The sequence below is a fragment of the Carcharhinus amblyrhynchos genome, chromosome 13 (genome assembly GCF_965287045.1).
Source record: "Carcharhinus amblyrhynchos chromosome 13, sCarAmb.v2.hapA, whole genome shotgun sequence".
NCBI classification, from domain to species: Eukaryota; Metazoa; Chordata; class Chondrichthyes; order Carcharhiniformes; family Carcharhinidae; genus Carcharhinus; species Carcharhinus amblyrhynchos.
Genome location: NC_137336.1, coordinates 25,336,675 through 25,352,753, shown reverse-complemented (window position 1 = coordinate 25,352,753; position 16,079 = coordinate 25,336,675). Strand labels below are relative to the sequence as shown.

General features: G+C 43.7%; 1 protein-coding gene across 1 annotated transcript in view; it reads right to left on the bottom strand.

Moving 5' to 3' along the window:
• The window catches only part of LOC145351779 (organic cation/carnitine transporter 2-like), a 79,516-nt gene extending 63,766 nt beyond the window's left edge, over positions 1–15,750 (bottom strand). Inside the window, exon 1 of the mRNA XM_080201403.1 lies at positions 14,628–15,750. Within this exon, the coding sequence (XP_080057529.1) occupies positions 14,628–15,017 (390 nt within the window). The 5' untranslated portion in view covers positions 15,018–15,750. The remainder of the gene's footprint in view (positions 1–14,627) is intronic.
• Between the last annotated feature and the right edge of the window lie 329 nt (positions 15,751–16,079).

The window sequence follows — 16,079 nt, the reverse complement described above, 5'->3', positions numbered from 1 at the left end:
CAGATGCCTCCCTCTGCTTAGCAACTGTCTGAGGCTAACCCAGGTTCACAATCTTATTTTCATTTTTGATGCGACTCTGACAACATCTCCACGCTGTCACTAATATGGCCTTTCCTGTTACTGGCGTCACCTGACTCCATCCCATCTCAGTGGCAGGTTGCACGGTGGCGTATGTTAGCTCTGCTGTCTCAGTGCCAGGGACCTGGGTTTGATTCACAGCTTGAATCACTGTGTGGAGTTTCCACGTTCTCCCTGTGTCTGCGTAGGTTTCTTCTGGGTGCTCTGGTTTCCTTCCACAATCTGAAAGACATGCTGGTTAGGTGCACTGACCTGAACGGGCACCAGAACATGACGACTAGGGAAATTTCACAGTAACTTCATTGCAATGTTAATGTAAACCTTACTTGTAACAAATAAATATACTTTACTTTTAAGCCCATCTTCTGCTGAAACCCATATTCATGTTTTTTTCACCTCTAGATATGACTATTCCAATGCATTTCCAGACGGCTTCCCACATTCTATGCATTTGACAATTTGTAAACTAGTGTTTATCCAATTCTCTGCTGCCCTGTCTTAAAAGACAGAGTGGTCCATTCATCCTCATCCTGTTCTCATTGCTCTTATTTGGCTCCCAGTTATGCAAAGCCTTGTATTTAAAAATTTCACCCTTGTTTAAAAATCCCTCCACGGTCTTCTCCCTTCTTTTCTTTTCATAAGAGATATCTGGATTACTCCAATTCTGCACTCTTAATCATTTCCAATTTTACACATTCCACCATCAACTGCCATGTTTTTAGCTGAGAAGGCCTTAAGTTCTTGAATTGTCCTTTCCTAAACCTTTCTGCTTTTCTATCTTTGTTTCCTCCTTTTTTTGAAAAGCGTTTTACTCCATCATTAAAAGTTACAAAGCCAGTTCTCAGAGTGGACCGGGCTAACCCAAATCCATTCCTTGCTTGCTCCAAAAACCAAATTCAAAATCCAATTGAATCCAATTATGGTCCCTACAAGGAAGACAAACAAGATCCAAGCTGAAAAGGTTACATCCTATCTTGGGCTTGATCTGACACTTGATCTTAGGTCAAGGGCTTTCCTCCTTTAAGGTGCCTCTTAAAACCTACCGTTTTAATCTCCTTATGTAGCTCAATGTCAAAATTTTATTTTACGATTCTTCTGTGAAATGTCTTGGAACATTTCACAATATGAAAGATATTATATAAATACATCCAACATGGCGGTCAAACAAATACATGCAGGCCTTCACCAATGCTTTGCATACCATGAATGCCACCTCCAAGAGGACTGATGAAATCCCATAAATATCCATCATCTTCCTGATCTGCAGCAAAATTCTCTCCAGTTCACTGTCAGAAGTGAAGTGCAGTTAGTCCATGACATGGATGATGATGAAAGGGGATGTGAAAGTGAGTACTCAACTCCAAATGTTTCCACTTCTCACCCATGCTCCAACATCATTCAGTCAGTACTGCCCAATGTTGGGATGAGCAAGTCTTTGCTTCCTATCTGTTGGCCAATCTTCCATCCATGTCAATATATTACTCCAAACTTGCATACTAACATATTGTGTACCACTGAATGTCTTTTTGGAAATCCAAGCTTATTACATCTATTGATTCCCCTTGATTAAACCGACTTGCTAAATCCTCAAAAAGTTATAATACACTTGTGAACCATGATGCCTTTTTTGTGAAACCATATTGATATTCTCTGACCATGCTATGATTTTCAAAGTACATTGTTAAAATGCTCCTTATTAATAGAATCCAGCATTTTCCTGTAACTCCTTTCTTATCAGAGTAAAAAGGCTGAAACATTCACAATAATCTTCTACTATAAGTGTAAAGTGGATCACCACTCAGTCTCCTCCAGAGGTCCCCAGCATCAGAGATGTCAGTCTTCAGCTAATTCAATTTACTCCACATGATATCAAGAAACGGCTGTAGATACTGGATACTGAAAAGGCTAAGGGTCTTGGCAATATTCCAGGAATAGTACTGAAAATTTGTGTTCACAAACTTGTAGCACCTCTACCCAAGGTGTTCCAGTTCAGCAACAACACTGGCATCTACCCAGCAATGTGCCCAGGAATGTCCTGTACACAAGGACAGGACAAATCCAACCCAGTCGATTATCAGTCCATTCTCAATGATCAGTAAGGTGGTGGAAGGGGTAATTAGTAGCACCATCAAGTGCCACTTGCTTAGCAATAACCTGCTCACTGTTCTTCAGTTTGGGTTCCATCAGGGCCATTCAGCTCCTGACCTCATTATAGCCTTGTTTCAAATATGAACAATAGATCTGAATTTCACCAGACTGAGTCTGGCTTCCAGAAGCCCTAGAAAGACTGGATTCAGTGGGGAATCAGGAGGAAAACGCTCTGTTGGTTGGAGTCATACCTAGCACAATGGAAGGTGGTTGTGGTCTTTGGCTGTCAATCAAATGTTCTTATGTTCAATCATTACAGTTCCGGGACATCATTGCAGGAGTTCCTCAGGGTAGTGTCCTAGGCTCAAACAGCTACAGCTATTTTATCAAATACTTTTCCATCATAAGTCAGAAGTGGAGATGTTCCCTGATGACTGCATAATGCTTAGCACCATTCACAAGTCCTCACATACTAAAGCAGGCCATGCTCAAATGCAGCAAGTCTTGAAAATATCCAGGCTTGCACTGATGAGTGGCAAGTAACATTCACACCACACAAGTGCCAGGCAATGACCATCTCCAAAAGAGAGAATCTAATCGCAGCCCCTTGCCATCCAATGGCTTACCATCACTGAATGCCCCGCCATAAACATCTTGGGAATTACCATTGACCAGAAAATGAACCGGACAAGCCATATAAATACTGTGACTACAAGAGCAGTCATGATGTGGGAATGCCGGTGTTGGATTCCCACATCATGACTACTATCGACACCGCAAACTGCCGGATCCAAGTGGAGAGGATCTCCAAGAAGATTGCGCATGTCGACACAGACATCAAGTTTTTACAGAGATGCAAGAAAGCAGACAAGATACCAAAAGTACTACAAGAGCAGGTCAGAGACTCGGAATTCTACAGTAACTCATCCCTCGACTCCCCAAAGTCTGTCCACCATTTACTAGGCACAAGTCAGGAGTGCCATAAATATTCTCTACTTGCCTGGATGAGGGAAGCTCCAACAACACTGAAGCATTTAGGGAGGTCAAACAGTTATAGGGAAGAAATGGGAATATAGTAAGACAGGCAGATAAAGTGAAAGATCTTGGTGTACAAGTACACAGTTCCCTAAAGGCAGCAAATAGCAGTTCAAATAGACAAGGTTGTAAAGAAGGCATATAAATGTTCTTCTTTACTGGCACAGGTATAGAATAAAAGAGTATAACAAGCTGGTGAGGCCACATCTCTGTTTAGTTCTGGTCACCAAATTTTCTTTTATTCAGTTGGGGGAGGTGAGCGTTGTTGGAAAGGCCAGCATTTACTGCTCATTCCTAATTGCCCTTGAGGGGCATTTAAGAGTCAACCACATTGCTGTGGGTCTGGAATCACACGAAAGTGAGACTAGGTAAGGACAGCAGGTTTCCTTCCCTAACAGGCATTAGTGAACCTGATGGTTTTTTTTAAATGACAATCGACAATGGTTATCATGGTTGTGATATGAATTTTAATTTCAGATTTTTAACTGAGTTTAAATTTCACCATCTGCCATTGTGGGATTTGAACTTGGGTCTCCAGAGCATTATCCTGGGTCTCTGGCGTACTAGTTCAATGACAAAATCACTACACCACTGCTTCCCATTACAGGAAAGATGTAATTGTTCTGGAGCGAGTGCAGAGGACGTTTACAAGAATGTTGCCAGGACTAGAAAAACGTAGCAATGAGTAGAGATTGAATAGCTTAGACCACAATTTGCACACTGCTATCAAGTCACTCTCCAGCCTTCGTTGGAACAAAGAAAGCTGAAGGGTGACTTGATGGAGTCATTCCATTGCAAAACCCAGTCAAAATTTCCTTTTTGTTCAATTGCATTCCACTAGAATGCCTTGGGCTGTTTTCTTGTGTTAAAGGAGTGACATAACTTCATGCTGTTACTGAAAAAGTGAGGAGAAATTACTTCTCACAGAGGGTGGTGAATCTGTGGAACTCAATGCCCCATAGCTCGGTAGAGCCTGAATTATTAAATGGCTTCAAGAAGGAGATTAATATATCTCTAATAAAAATTGGGTTAAAGGGGTATAGGGAACAGATAGGGGGGTGGATTTGAATTCAGGGAGATATCAGCCATGATCTGATTGAAGAGCTGAACTTGCCTACTTGTGCTCCTAATTTCTATATTCCTTCGTGAGGCAGGCACACAAAAAAATCATTAAAGGTTTCTAATTTTTAATGGAAAGAAGATTCAGGGACAAGGATATTCTGCTCTCATTTGTGATGTTGTGACAGGTGGGAATGGAAAATCTCATAATATCACAAACATTGATTTTAAGGTGCCGTTAAACGAATTTATGATTGTCCACTCCTCCCGACAGCAGTGAGATTTTTTGCTGCTGCACATCTGGAATGTCATTTCCATCAATTTGGATCTAAGAACATAACATAAGAACATAAGAAATAGGAGCAGGAGTAGGCCATCTAGCCCTTCAAGCCTGCCCTGCCATTCAACAAGATCATGGCTGATTTGAAGTGGATCAGCTCCACTTTCCCGCTTTCTCCCCATAACCCTTAATTCCCCTGTCTATCAGAAACCTATCTACCCGTGACTTAAATATATTCAGTGAGGTAGCTTCCACCACTTCAACGGGCAGAGAATTCCAGAGATTCACCACCCTTTGAGTGAAGAAGTTCCTCCTCAACTCCGATCTAAACTGTCCCCCCCCCTTATTTTAAGGCTGTGCCCTCTAGTCCTGCTATCGTCTCTAAGCGGGAAGAATCTCTCTACCTCTACACTATCTATCCCCCTTCATTATCTTATACGTCTCTATAAAGATACCCCCTCATCCTTCTAAATTCTAACGAGTACAGACCCAGTCTATTCAGTCTCTCTTCATAGGCTAGCCCCCTCATCTCCGGTATCAGCCTACTGAACCTTCTCTGCACTCCCTCCAAGGCCAATATATCCTTCCGCAAGTGCGGCGACCAAAACTGCACACAGTACTCCAGCTGCGGCCTCACCAGTACCCTGTACAGTTGTAGCAAGACCTCCCTACTTTTATATTCTATCCCCCTCACAATAAAGACCAACATTCCATTCACCTTCTTGATCACCTGCTGCACCTGCAGACTGGGTTTTTGCGATTCGTGCACAAGGACCCCCAGGTCCCTCTGCACCATAGCATGCTGCAGCTTTTCACCTTTTAAATAATAATCCCTCCTACTATTATTTCTACCAAAGTGGATAACCTCGCACTTGCTAACATTATACTCCATCTGCCAGGTCCACGCCCACTTACTCAGCCTATCCAGATCTCTCTGCAGACTTGAATTTCATATGCTTTTCCACTCATCTTCGTGTCATCAGCAAATTTCATCCTCCGACATTCAGCCCCCTCCTCCAGATTATCTATGTAAACAGTAAACAGTTGAAGCCCCAGCACCGATCCCTGCGGTACTCCACTGGTCACCAACTGCCAACCAGAATAGCACCCATTGATTCCAACTCTCTGCTTCCTATTAGACAGCCAATCCATTATCCACGCTAACACCTTACCCCCAACTCCATGCACCCTAACCTTCTGCAGCAACCTTTTGTGAGGCACCTTATCAAACGCCTTTTGGAAATCTAAAAACACCACAACCACCGGTTCCCCTCTGTTGACCGCACTAGTCACATCCTCATAGAAATCCAATAAATTCATTAAACACGACTTCCCCTTCACAAATCCGTGCTGCGTCTGCTCAATCAAACCATTCTTTTCTAGGTGCCTCACTATTTCTTCTTTGATGACAGATTCTAGCATTTTACCAACTACAGACGTTAAACTAACTGGCCGGTAATTCCCTGCCTTTTGTCTGCTACCTTTTTTAAACAGCAGCGTAACATTAGCCGTTTTCCAATCTTCCGGCACTTCCCCGGAGTCCAGCGAATTTTGATAAATAATTACTAAGGCATCCACTATCACCTCTGCCATTTCTTTCAGAACCCTGGGGTGCATTGTATCCGGTCCCAGGGACTTGTCTACCTTCAGACCCGTTAGTCTATCAAGCACTACCTCTCTAGTGACAGTTATCGCATTAAGGCCCTCATCTCCTACCATCCTTCTATCTTTAATATCCGGCAAACTATTCGTGTCCTCCTCCGTGAAGACCGAGGCAAAAAACTTATTTAAAGCCTCAGCCATTTCCTCATCTCCCACTGCTAAATCCCCCCTCTCATCTTCTAAGGGTCCGACATTCACTCTCGCCAGTCTCTTCTTCTTTATATATTTGTAAAAACTTTTACTGTCTTTTTTTTGTATTTAGAGCTAGTTTAGCTTCATACTCTATCTTTCTTTATCACCTTCTTAGTCATTCTTTGTCGATTTTTAAATCTTTCCCAATCTTCTAATCGCCCACTATTTTTAGCCGCTCTGAACACATCAGCTTTTAATTTAATACTCTCCTTCACTTCCTTCGATAACCACAGCTGGTTATCCCTTCTCCTACAGTCCTCCTTTACCATCGGAATATATTTCTGCTGAGTACCGAAAAAGATCTCCTTAAAAATCCTCCACTGTTCCTCAACTGTCCTACCAACCAATCTGCGCCCCCAATCTACATTCGCCAATTCTGCTCTCATCCTATCATACTCCCCTCTGTTCAAACAGAGGACACAGGTTCGGGACCCTACTTTCTCATCCTCCATCTGCATCAGAAATCCAATCATACTATGATCACTCGTCCCAAGAGGATCCCTCACAAGAAGATCACTAATTCTACCTGCCTCGTTACACAACACCAGCCCTAAGATAGCTCACTCCCTCGTAGGTTCCGTCACATACTGTTCAAGGAAACTATCCCGACAGCATTCCAAGAACTCTTCCTCAAGCCCACCATGTCCAATTTGGGTCATCCAGTCAATACACAGATTAAAATCCCCCATAATTATCGCTATTCCGTTTCTGCATGTATCAATTATTTGCTTGTTTATAGCCCGCCCCATCACACCCACCATCGTCTTCCTCCCCTTACTATTCCTTATCTCCACCCACAACGATTCCACGTTTTGCTCTTTGAAGCCTATATCTTCTCTTACTACTGCCCTGATATTATCCTTAATTAACAGAGCTACGCCACTCCTTTTTCCTCCCGTCTATCCTTCCTAAACACCTGATACCCCTGGACATTCAGCTCCCAGTCCCTGCCACCCTGCAACCACATTTCCGTAATAGCCACTACATCATATCCATTTGTGCTGATTTGCGCCATTAGCTCATTCATTTTGTTCCGAATGCTTCGTGCATTCAGGTAAAGTGTCTTTATACAGGCCTTTATCTGGATCTTATTTGTAGCCAGGACAAGCCAGGACACTAGCTTGGCTAAGACGGCCAAACTCTCATTGACCTAAGGTGGCAAGGTTATTGGCCAGCTTAATAGATGTACAGTCAGAAAATTGCTAGGCAGGAACTCACATGACCTGAAAGTATGGCTCATAGTATGGCTGCCCTATCATGGAGTTCCAGGACATATTTACCTTTGCTATGCATTAAAACTTCTGTCCTCCTACTTTATTCTTTCACCTTTTAATCATGCATACATAATGGAAGAACAGTAATGCCTCAATGTCACATAGACAAGAGTGAACATGAAATGGTCCTACGAAGCAAGTGAATGACATACCTTCCACAAATAAAATTATACACATGGTATCACTGGTGGTAGAATTGATTTGAAAACAACCAGACACTGTGGTGAAATGTATGCAAAATACACAGATGACATACCCATGACAGCAATGTCCATAACAGTGGGGCAAGGAACCATGGTGTGTCACTGAATTGACTACAATACAGCTCTTAATAAAAAGGAAGAATGCACATGAGATGTGGGATGGGTGATACTCAACTTACAGTGGTGCACATAATGTACAAATTCTAAACACCTGTTCAAGCATTGTGCTCCTAAAGTTTTGGGGCTATCTTAATCACATGACTACGTCCGGGTGCATCTCTGACACCCACAGCGGAGGTGAAGGCATCCTGCTGACTGTGATGCCCTGTTGTCTGAGATAACCTTGGTGGGCAGGGTCCTGTCCTGTTGGGGGGCAGGTGCACTTTCATCGGCCTGTGAAGCTAGAGCTGAAGGACCCCTGGAAGAAGGGATTGGAAATAGGTGGACACTCCTGGAGTCACCTTGGTGGATGGCCCCAAAGCTGCTGGTCGTCTTCCCTTTCGGTGTCCAGGAGCTATTGGCTGACTCCTTAAGGAAAAGGTATATTCACACTGCTGGAGCTCAGGTAGGTTTGGCTGTCTTAGCCAAGCTAGTGTCCTGGCTTGTCCTGGCTACAAATAAGATCCAGATAAAGGCCTGTATAAAGACACTTTACCTGAATGCACGAAGCATTCGGAACAAAATGAATGAGCTGATGGCACAAATCTGTTTTTGGTAGGCAAGGGAATTAAGGGTTATGGGGAAAAAGCAGGAAAGTGGAACTGAGCCACTTCAGATCAGCCATGATCTTACTGAATGGCGGGGCAGGCTCGAGGGGCTAGATGGCCTACTCCTGCTCCTATTTCTTATGTTCTTATGTTAGGTAGCAATTCAATGATGCAGTTCAACCCATGCAGTAGTGCAGGACCAACGTCCTAGACCAAGGTTTTCACGGTGACTGCCAATGTTGACCTTAATGCGCTGGCATGCCAGCATTATCAACTTAGACACAAGATGGATTGACTCCACCATCATCCCTTGCTCTCTGAGGAGTTTGACTGACATCTCTTCCTAGTATTACACAGAAACATAGAAAATAGGGGCAGGTGTAAGTCATTTGGCCCTTTGAGCTTGCTCTGTCATTCAATATGATCATGGCTCATCCTCTATCTTAAAGCCATACTTCCACTGTCTCCCCATACCCTTAACACCTTTAGAGTCTAAAAATATATTTCCTTTGTAAATATATTCAGTGACTTGGCCTTCACAGCCTTCTGTGGTAGAGGATTCCACAGGTTCATCACCCTCTGAGTAAAGAAATTTCTTCTCACCTCAGTTCTAAATGACCTACTGTGTATCCTGAAACTGTGACCCCCTGACACACCATCCCAGCTCCAGCCAGGAGAAACCACACCCCTGTATCCAGTTTGTCCAAGCCCTGTCGTCAGAATTTTATACTTTTCAATTAGATCCCCTCTTGCCCTTCTGAACTGTAGTGAATATAGGCATAGCTGATCCAATCTTTCCTCATAATACAATTCTGCCATCCCAGGAATAAGTCATGTGAGCCTTTGCCGCACTCTGTGGCGAGTATATCCCCTCTTAGGTTAGGAGAGCTAAACTGCACTCTATACGTCAGGTGTGGTCTCACCAAAGCCCTATATAGCTGCAGTAAGACATCCCTGCTCCTGAACTCGTCTTCTTACAATGAAGGCTATCATACCACTTATTTGCCTTAACTGCTTGCTGTACCTGCATGCTTGTTTTCAGTGACTAGTGTACAAGGACAGCCAGATCCCTTTATGCATTAACATATATATTAAAATATATTCAACCTTAATCATGGGGTCATAGTTAGTGAACATGCCTGATTTCAATCTTATGGCCCACTCACCAGCCCAGGTTGCCCATCACTGATTTAAATAATACTCTGCCATTTTGAATTTTGTACCAAAGTGGTTAACTTCAACTTATCCCTGTGAGGACCCCACTAGTCCCCGTCTGCTGTTCCAAAAAAGATCCAATTAGTCCTACTCTGTTTCCTCTCTGTTATCCAATTCTCAATCCATTCCATTATATTACCCCCAATCCCATGTGCTTTAATTTTGCACACAAACCTTCAAAAGCTGTCTGAAAATCCACATACGAGAAAATGCCCATGATTGGTGCTGCAACTCCAAGTGACTAAGGACCGGGGTGAGAGGCTCATCATCTGACTTGGACTTAGCAAATTCCTAGTCTAAGTACAGATAGTCTCAAATGTCTCTCCTCTGCCTACTGTGGGCCAGATTTTCATCTTGAACCGGCTCTAGATCTAGGTCCTATTGAGATGTGTGTATCTGTGCTAATGGAGAATGTCGGTGAGTGCTGTGATGAGTCTTCCGCTATGTTGTCCTCAGCTGAGATACACTTGAGGGCTGGATTCGAGGGCTTAGCTAGATGAAGATCTCAAGTGCTTGGCAGAGAATATGGAGATTATTGGTACATGTCAGCCAAATAAAACAAACAGCATTGCTCTCACAGTAGCTTTGACACAACTCTTTCCTAAACTGTTGAAGCTATGAGGCCAGTTCGTTACCCTTGACAGCTCTACACCACATTCATCACTCTCTGTGGCAGGTAGTGAAATCCAAACTGTCTTTGCAACACCCCTTTCTAAATTTATGGCAAATCTGAGATTGTAAAACCAATGATTGTGTCAAACCAATTGAGGTTCGGAAAGGAAAACTTTGATTTAAACAAATTAGATAAATCGTTTAGGACTGGAGAGGGAGTCAGCATGAATTTGGAAGGGAACAAATCCAGAGAAACCATGGCTATATGTTGTCACCCTCTGGTGACTGGGAGCTAGGTTTCTATGTGCAATGTAACCATTTTTATAACAGTGTTTTGCATTGTTTGTACTGTGGCTGCATTAACGTTCAAAGCTTCTTTGTTATTGTGGATTTGTCTTGGGATTTGAGAAGAGATCTTGCTGAAGACAATGGACTTCTGTTCAAAATACCTTTACTTCCATTAACTATGTACAAGGTTATTATTTTACCTTTCTGGTGGCGTTGACTTCACAAGATGAGAAGGCACGCAGGCGATAATCAGTCATGTAGGCGATGGTACAAACATTCCAACAGAAGCAGTATTCAACCTGGGCAGAACTCCTTTCTTTGCAAGTAATATTAGCAAGACTTATGTTGTGTTCCTCTTTTATTGAAGCATGGTCAAGACGTCATCCCTCTGGCTGTGATGCTGCCTATACCCATCAGTACACTGGATATTGTCCTTTGGAATATTTCAGTGGCAGATGTGATGCCAACGATTATACAATCAATAAAGAACCGTCGAAAGGACAGAAAAAGTGGTTAGGAGTTTTGACCCCTGATCCATTGGCAACTACCAGAATCTCCACTGTTGGCATCAAGTGCAGCGTAGATTGTACTTTTCTTTTTGTAAGATAGGCCAAGTTGTCACCTGCCAATGCCATTAAGTGGGCATGACCTCTTCCTTGGCGTGACTAGACAAATGGGTTTAGCATCTGTCTTGAGTGTAATGTGATACATGGTCTTCAGTTTACATAAGCTTTTAAGAATGTGGGAAATTCCCTTCTAAATTGATCATCTTGTGCTTATCCTTTAGCAACACCAGCTTTTATAAGCAGGTTCAGATCTATGCAGACTTTTCTGCTTAACAAAGAGCATTCTTGACTCTTAGTAACAAGTAAGACCTTAAATTCCAAGATCACTAGCGTCAGTTTGGTGGGTAGCCCAAAGTATGCATTGTGAAGTCTTCTTCAGAGTTGCCCAGGTAAGGTTTGCATGGCAATTGCCCAGAATTGCAAACTTCTCCTGGGTAACAGCAGTGCACTGGGAACTATCTGAAAATGCAATTTAAATGGCCACTTTTAATGTTTCTGACTGGGTGACAGCAACAGTCAGCCAAATAAAGTTAGAAGAATTAAAACCACTTTTAACTTCTGGGTAACTATTGTACAGACCTATAGAGCCCCACAAGACTGCTCCCTTCCTCCCTCCATTCCAACCCCCCAACACTCGATTACGTCCGCATCCTCTCCCTCACACCCATGCCAGAACCCCTCCCCCAGGGATCCCACCAACACCCAGCACCGCCCTTTCCCCACTCCATGGCTTGACAATACTGAGGCCTAATTTCACCCCTCTCAAGGCATAGCACTACATATTCCAATCTGAGCTCCTGACCTCCAACTGCCACACTCCATATCTCTGATCTTCCCCCAGCTTCCAATCCCCCCAGAATCTGCCTCCCATGACCTCTGATTATCCCAAGCCAAATTCTAACCACTCATCTTAGACAATTCCCTTCTCCTGAGCTGCCAACGCTCTTTGAATTTCAGTGGAGCCATGAATGACCTTGTTTATGGCAGTGAGTGCCACTACAAAAGGGACATGGCCTCCTTCACTTTGCCACTCCTGGGCTATGAAACTGGGCTTTGGGAATGCACTGCATTTTTTGGATCTCACTCTGCCTAAGTTGCCATTACATAACTCAATTTATTCCCAAGGTCTTTCTGTGGGAGAATTATGGATGCACAGAGAGATCTGTTCATCAGTGCACAGATTCCCCTGTCCAACCTCATTGTTATTGAGAGAAAAAAGAATCGCTCTGCATGTACAGTTGGAAATCCAAAGCCTTCGTAGGAATGCAGCCAACAAACCTCAGTTGGTGTTGATGATGACAGATAATAGACCAGTCAATGCTACTTGCTACTTAATTGTCTCCGTTGTCAGCTAGTGCAATATTTGCAAATTCATCAGTTACCAGCCCTGTAGCAGAAGTTAATGAATCATGAGATCTAAATGTCACAAGGGTCTTTCGTTCTGCATTAGCTCTGATTTGCCTTCCAGCTGTGATCCTATCATCCATGGTGAACATTGTCCACCCATCCAGCCTGTTCCTGCAATCTCTGAAATACCAGCTAAGCTATTCACAGCTCCATTGGTATCATAAATGCCAGCTATGGAGTCAGTCACGCAAATTCCTTTGTTGGGTCCACATTCTTGCCCCAATTACTGACTTTGGGACAGATCCCTGAGCTGTCCCTGTATGTGTGGATACTGATATCTCATCCAGGGTCATGGTCTTTATTGCCTACCCCACTGTTGTGGTCCCCTGCATAGGCTTCTGATTTGGAGCTGCCATCTGATCCAGTCTTGCCTTCCAAATCCCAAGCTCCTGATCTTAATTGAATTTCCAACTATACAGGCAGAGCGTATTTTTTCTCAATAATAATGAGGTTGAACACGGGAATCTGTGCATTTACAAACAGATCGCCTTCTGTGTCCGTAATTCTCTCACAGAAAGATCTTGAAAACAATTGAGTCATGAGATATGGATATGATCGGTGCAGCTAGTGGGCCGAAGGACCTGTTTGTGCTGTAGTGTTCTATGTAATGGCAACTTAGTTTGAGCGAGATCCAAGGAATGCAATGCATTCCCAGAGCCCAGTGTTATCGCCAGGAGTGTCAAAGTGAAGGAGGCCATGTTCCTTTTGTAGCAGCACTCACTGCCATAAACAAGATCATTTCTAACTCCACTGAAATTTAAAGTATCTTGACAGGCCAGGGACAAGGGACTTGTCCAAGTGGCTAGGATTTGGGCAGCACAGTGGCATAGTCATTAGTACTGCTGCCTCACGGCGCCAGGGGCCCGGTTCAATTCCCGGCTTGGGTCACTGTATGTGCAGAGTCTGCACATTCTCCTTGTGTCTGTGTGCATTTCTTCCCAGTGCTTTTGTTTTCTCCCATAGTCTGAAAAACATGCTGGTTAGCTAAGTTGGCCATGTTAAATTCTTACTCAGTGTACCTGTACAGGTGCCGGAGTGTGGTGACTAGGGGATTTTCACAGTAACTTTGTTGCAGCGTTAATGTAACCCTATCTGTGACACTAATAAATAAACTTTAAACTTGATCATACCATGCTGGCTTACTCAGCTAAGTGTAGCACTTAGCCCTGCTTTAAGATGCTCCACTCTTCAGATACTTCCCCTAAAATCCACCTAGATAATAGATATTATACAACTGATTCTGGGCAGAATAAACACCAGTGGCTCAAGGGTAGCTCAGCCTTATGAAATGTGTTTGTAAGCCCATTCATTATATACACCATTTTCTGTGATGCCTATGCATGTGTTTGGATTGCTATCACAAATATGTTTTTGCTTATGTTTATGATCTGCATTCTTTGCACGCATGTCATTTGAGGGTGTATTTTGATGGCAGGAATCCAGGTATACTCATCTTAATTTTTTTTGGGGGGGTGACTTATTGTTAGTAAAAGATGGGAATTTGATGTAAAGAGAAGGAAGGCTTCATGGCGACTATAAGTTATCGCCTTCTGGTGGCTGGGAGTCCATAGCCACGTGCGTGTGACCATTTTGTATCATTGTTGTATACTGCTTCCTTCCTGGTTGCATCAAACCTCGTAATTCGTGTCCACCTCGTTAACACGGTTGCTATTGTGATCCTGTGCATACCTGAAGGATAAACACAGCCTACTTGTGCAGGATTTAAAATTCAAAACTCAAACGCTGAGCAATGCAAAGGGTTAAAAATTGAAACGCATCTGGTCCGATCCATACAAGATAAAGAATTGCAGGTCATGTTTGGGTTCAAATTATTCTACTCATTTTTGTTGCAAAATAAAGCAGAAAAACACAGAACCAGAGATATTTTAGTCATCTTCACAACAATCTAATCTCAGAGTCCCTACTGCCAGTGTAATGATTGTGTTCCTTCAGTCACTTACCTCGCTGACAATGGTGGAGATGTACTGATCCTTACTGTACTCCCAACCATCCAAACAGGGCTCCTGTTCTAGCTCAGACATATTGAAGGAATCTGGATCGGGAAATGTCTGCGAAAGATTCACGATCACATCCAGCCGGTACCGTCTGCATTTGCTGTACTGGAGTTTGCCCTTTTCCAGTTGCAGGGGGATAGTCCTATTGATCCACGCTTCACTCAGATTGAGATTCCCGGGAATTACACAGCGATGCTCTGGAACATCCCCGACAAAAACTATAGACAACCCGCAGAAACCATTGGGAAAGATGCTGAGGCTCAGGAGGAAGAAGATAACTTTCTGGTAGGGTCCCCATTCTCCGAGGAAAGCGGTGATTTCATCGTAATCTCGCATGCTGGTGACAGTGGAGGGAGAGACTGGCAGCGATTAACTTCCGTAGAAACTGCACGCAATGTGCCGTTACAGGGCAGAGCGGAACTTGAGTAATTTCAAACTCTTTAAATCTCAATGGTTTCCACCTATAAATATTAATCCCATCTTCATCCCGCCCTGAGAGAGCTCCTCCCAATCCAAATGTACTCTTTGAGAGAGGGGCTGTTTTAAATAAACGATTTGCTCGCCGGCGATGGGGGGGGGGGAAGCTTAAAAGCGTGAGTTTTATTTTAAATTATTTGGAGCAGGACAAACATCCAGCATCGTTGTTTCTGGCTTGGAGAACTTGCCAAAGCCTCATGATTATATTCACACGGCAGGAGGTAGGTGGGTGGGGAAACGGAGGAAGGGGAGGGGGTCTGAATTGGAACATGTCTTTTGAGGTTGGCTGTGTGGGGTATGCAGACATCCCAGTCATTCCACAGCACAGAAGCTATAATCTCCCTCCCACCAGAAGAGAAAATTGCTGGAAAATCTCAGCAGGTCTGGGCAGCATCCGTAAGGAGCGAAAAAGACTCGAGTCCAGATGACCCTTTGTCAAAGCTGAAAACAAAAGGCACGGAAAGTGGGAAATCTTTATACTGCAGGGTGAGGGAATGAAGAAAGATAGGCACACGAAAGACATCATTTCCCTCTGCGATTTAAACTACGTCGCAGAGAAGGACTGCGATAACGTCCTGCTCTTCAAACACAAAAGCGTTCCCCCCCCCCGAAAAAAAACACATCCATGAATCATCTTTCGGTCGCGGTTAAGGTGGAGATCTTCCTGATGGTTTTTTTTTCCCACTAGTAGAGGCATCGACATTGTTTTCCATCTTTCTCCCCGCCCCGTTTCTGGAGCATCTTTTGTCAAAAAAATACATTTGTTTCCCCTCATCAATATTCCCTCCTCCTCCCCGGATAAATTTAGACTATTTCTCTCGATGGCGAGCCACACCGATATCCCCGAGAGCGTTAGTGAGCGGCTTCACACAAGAGCCCCGGCGGGCCGAGCAGAGGCAGCAGGCAGGCACGCAGGGCCGG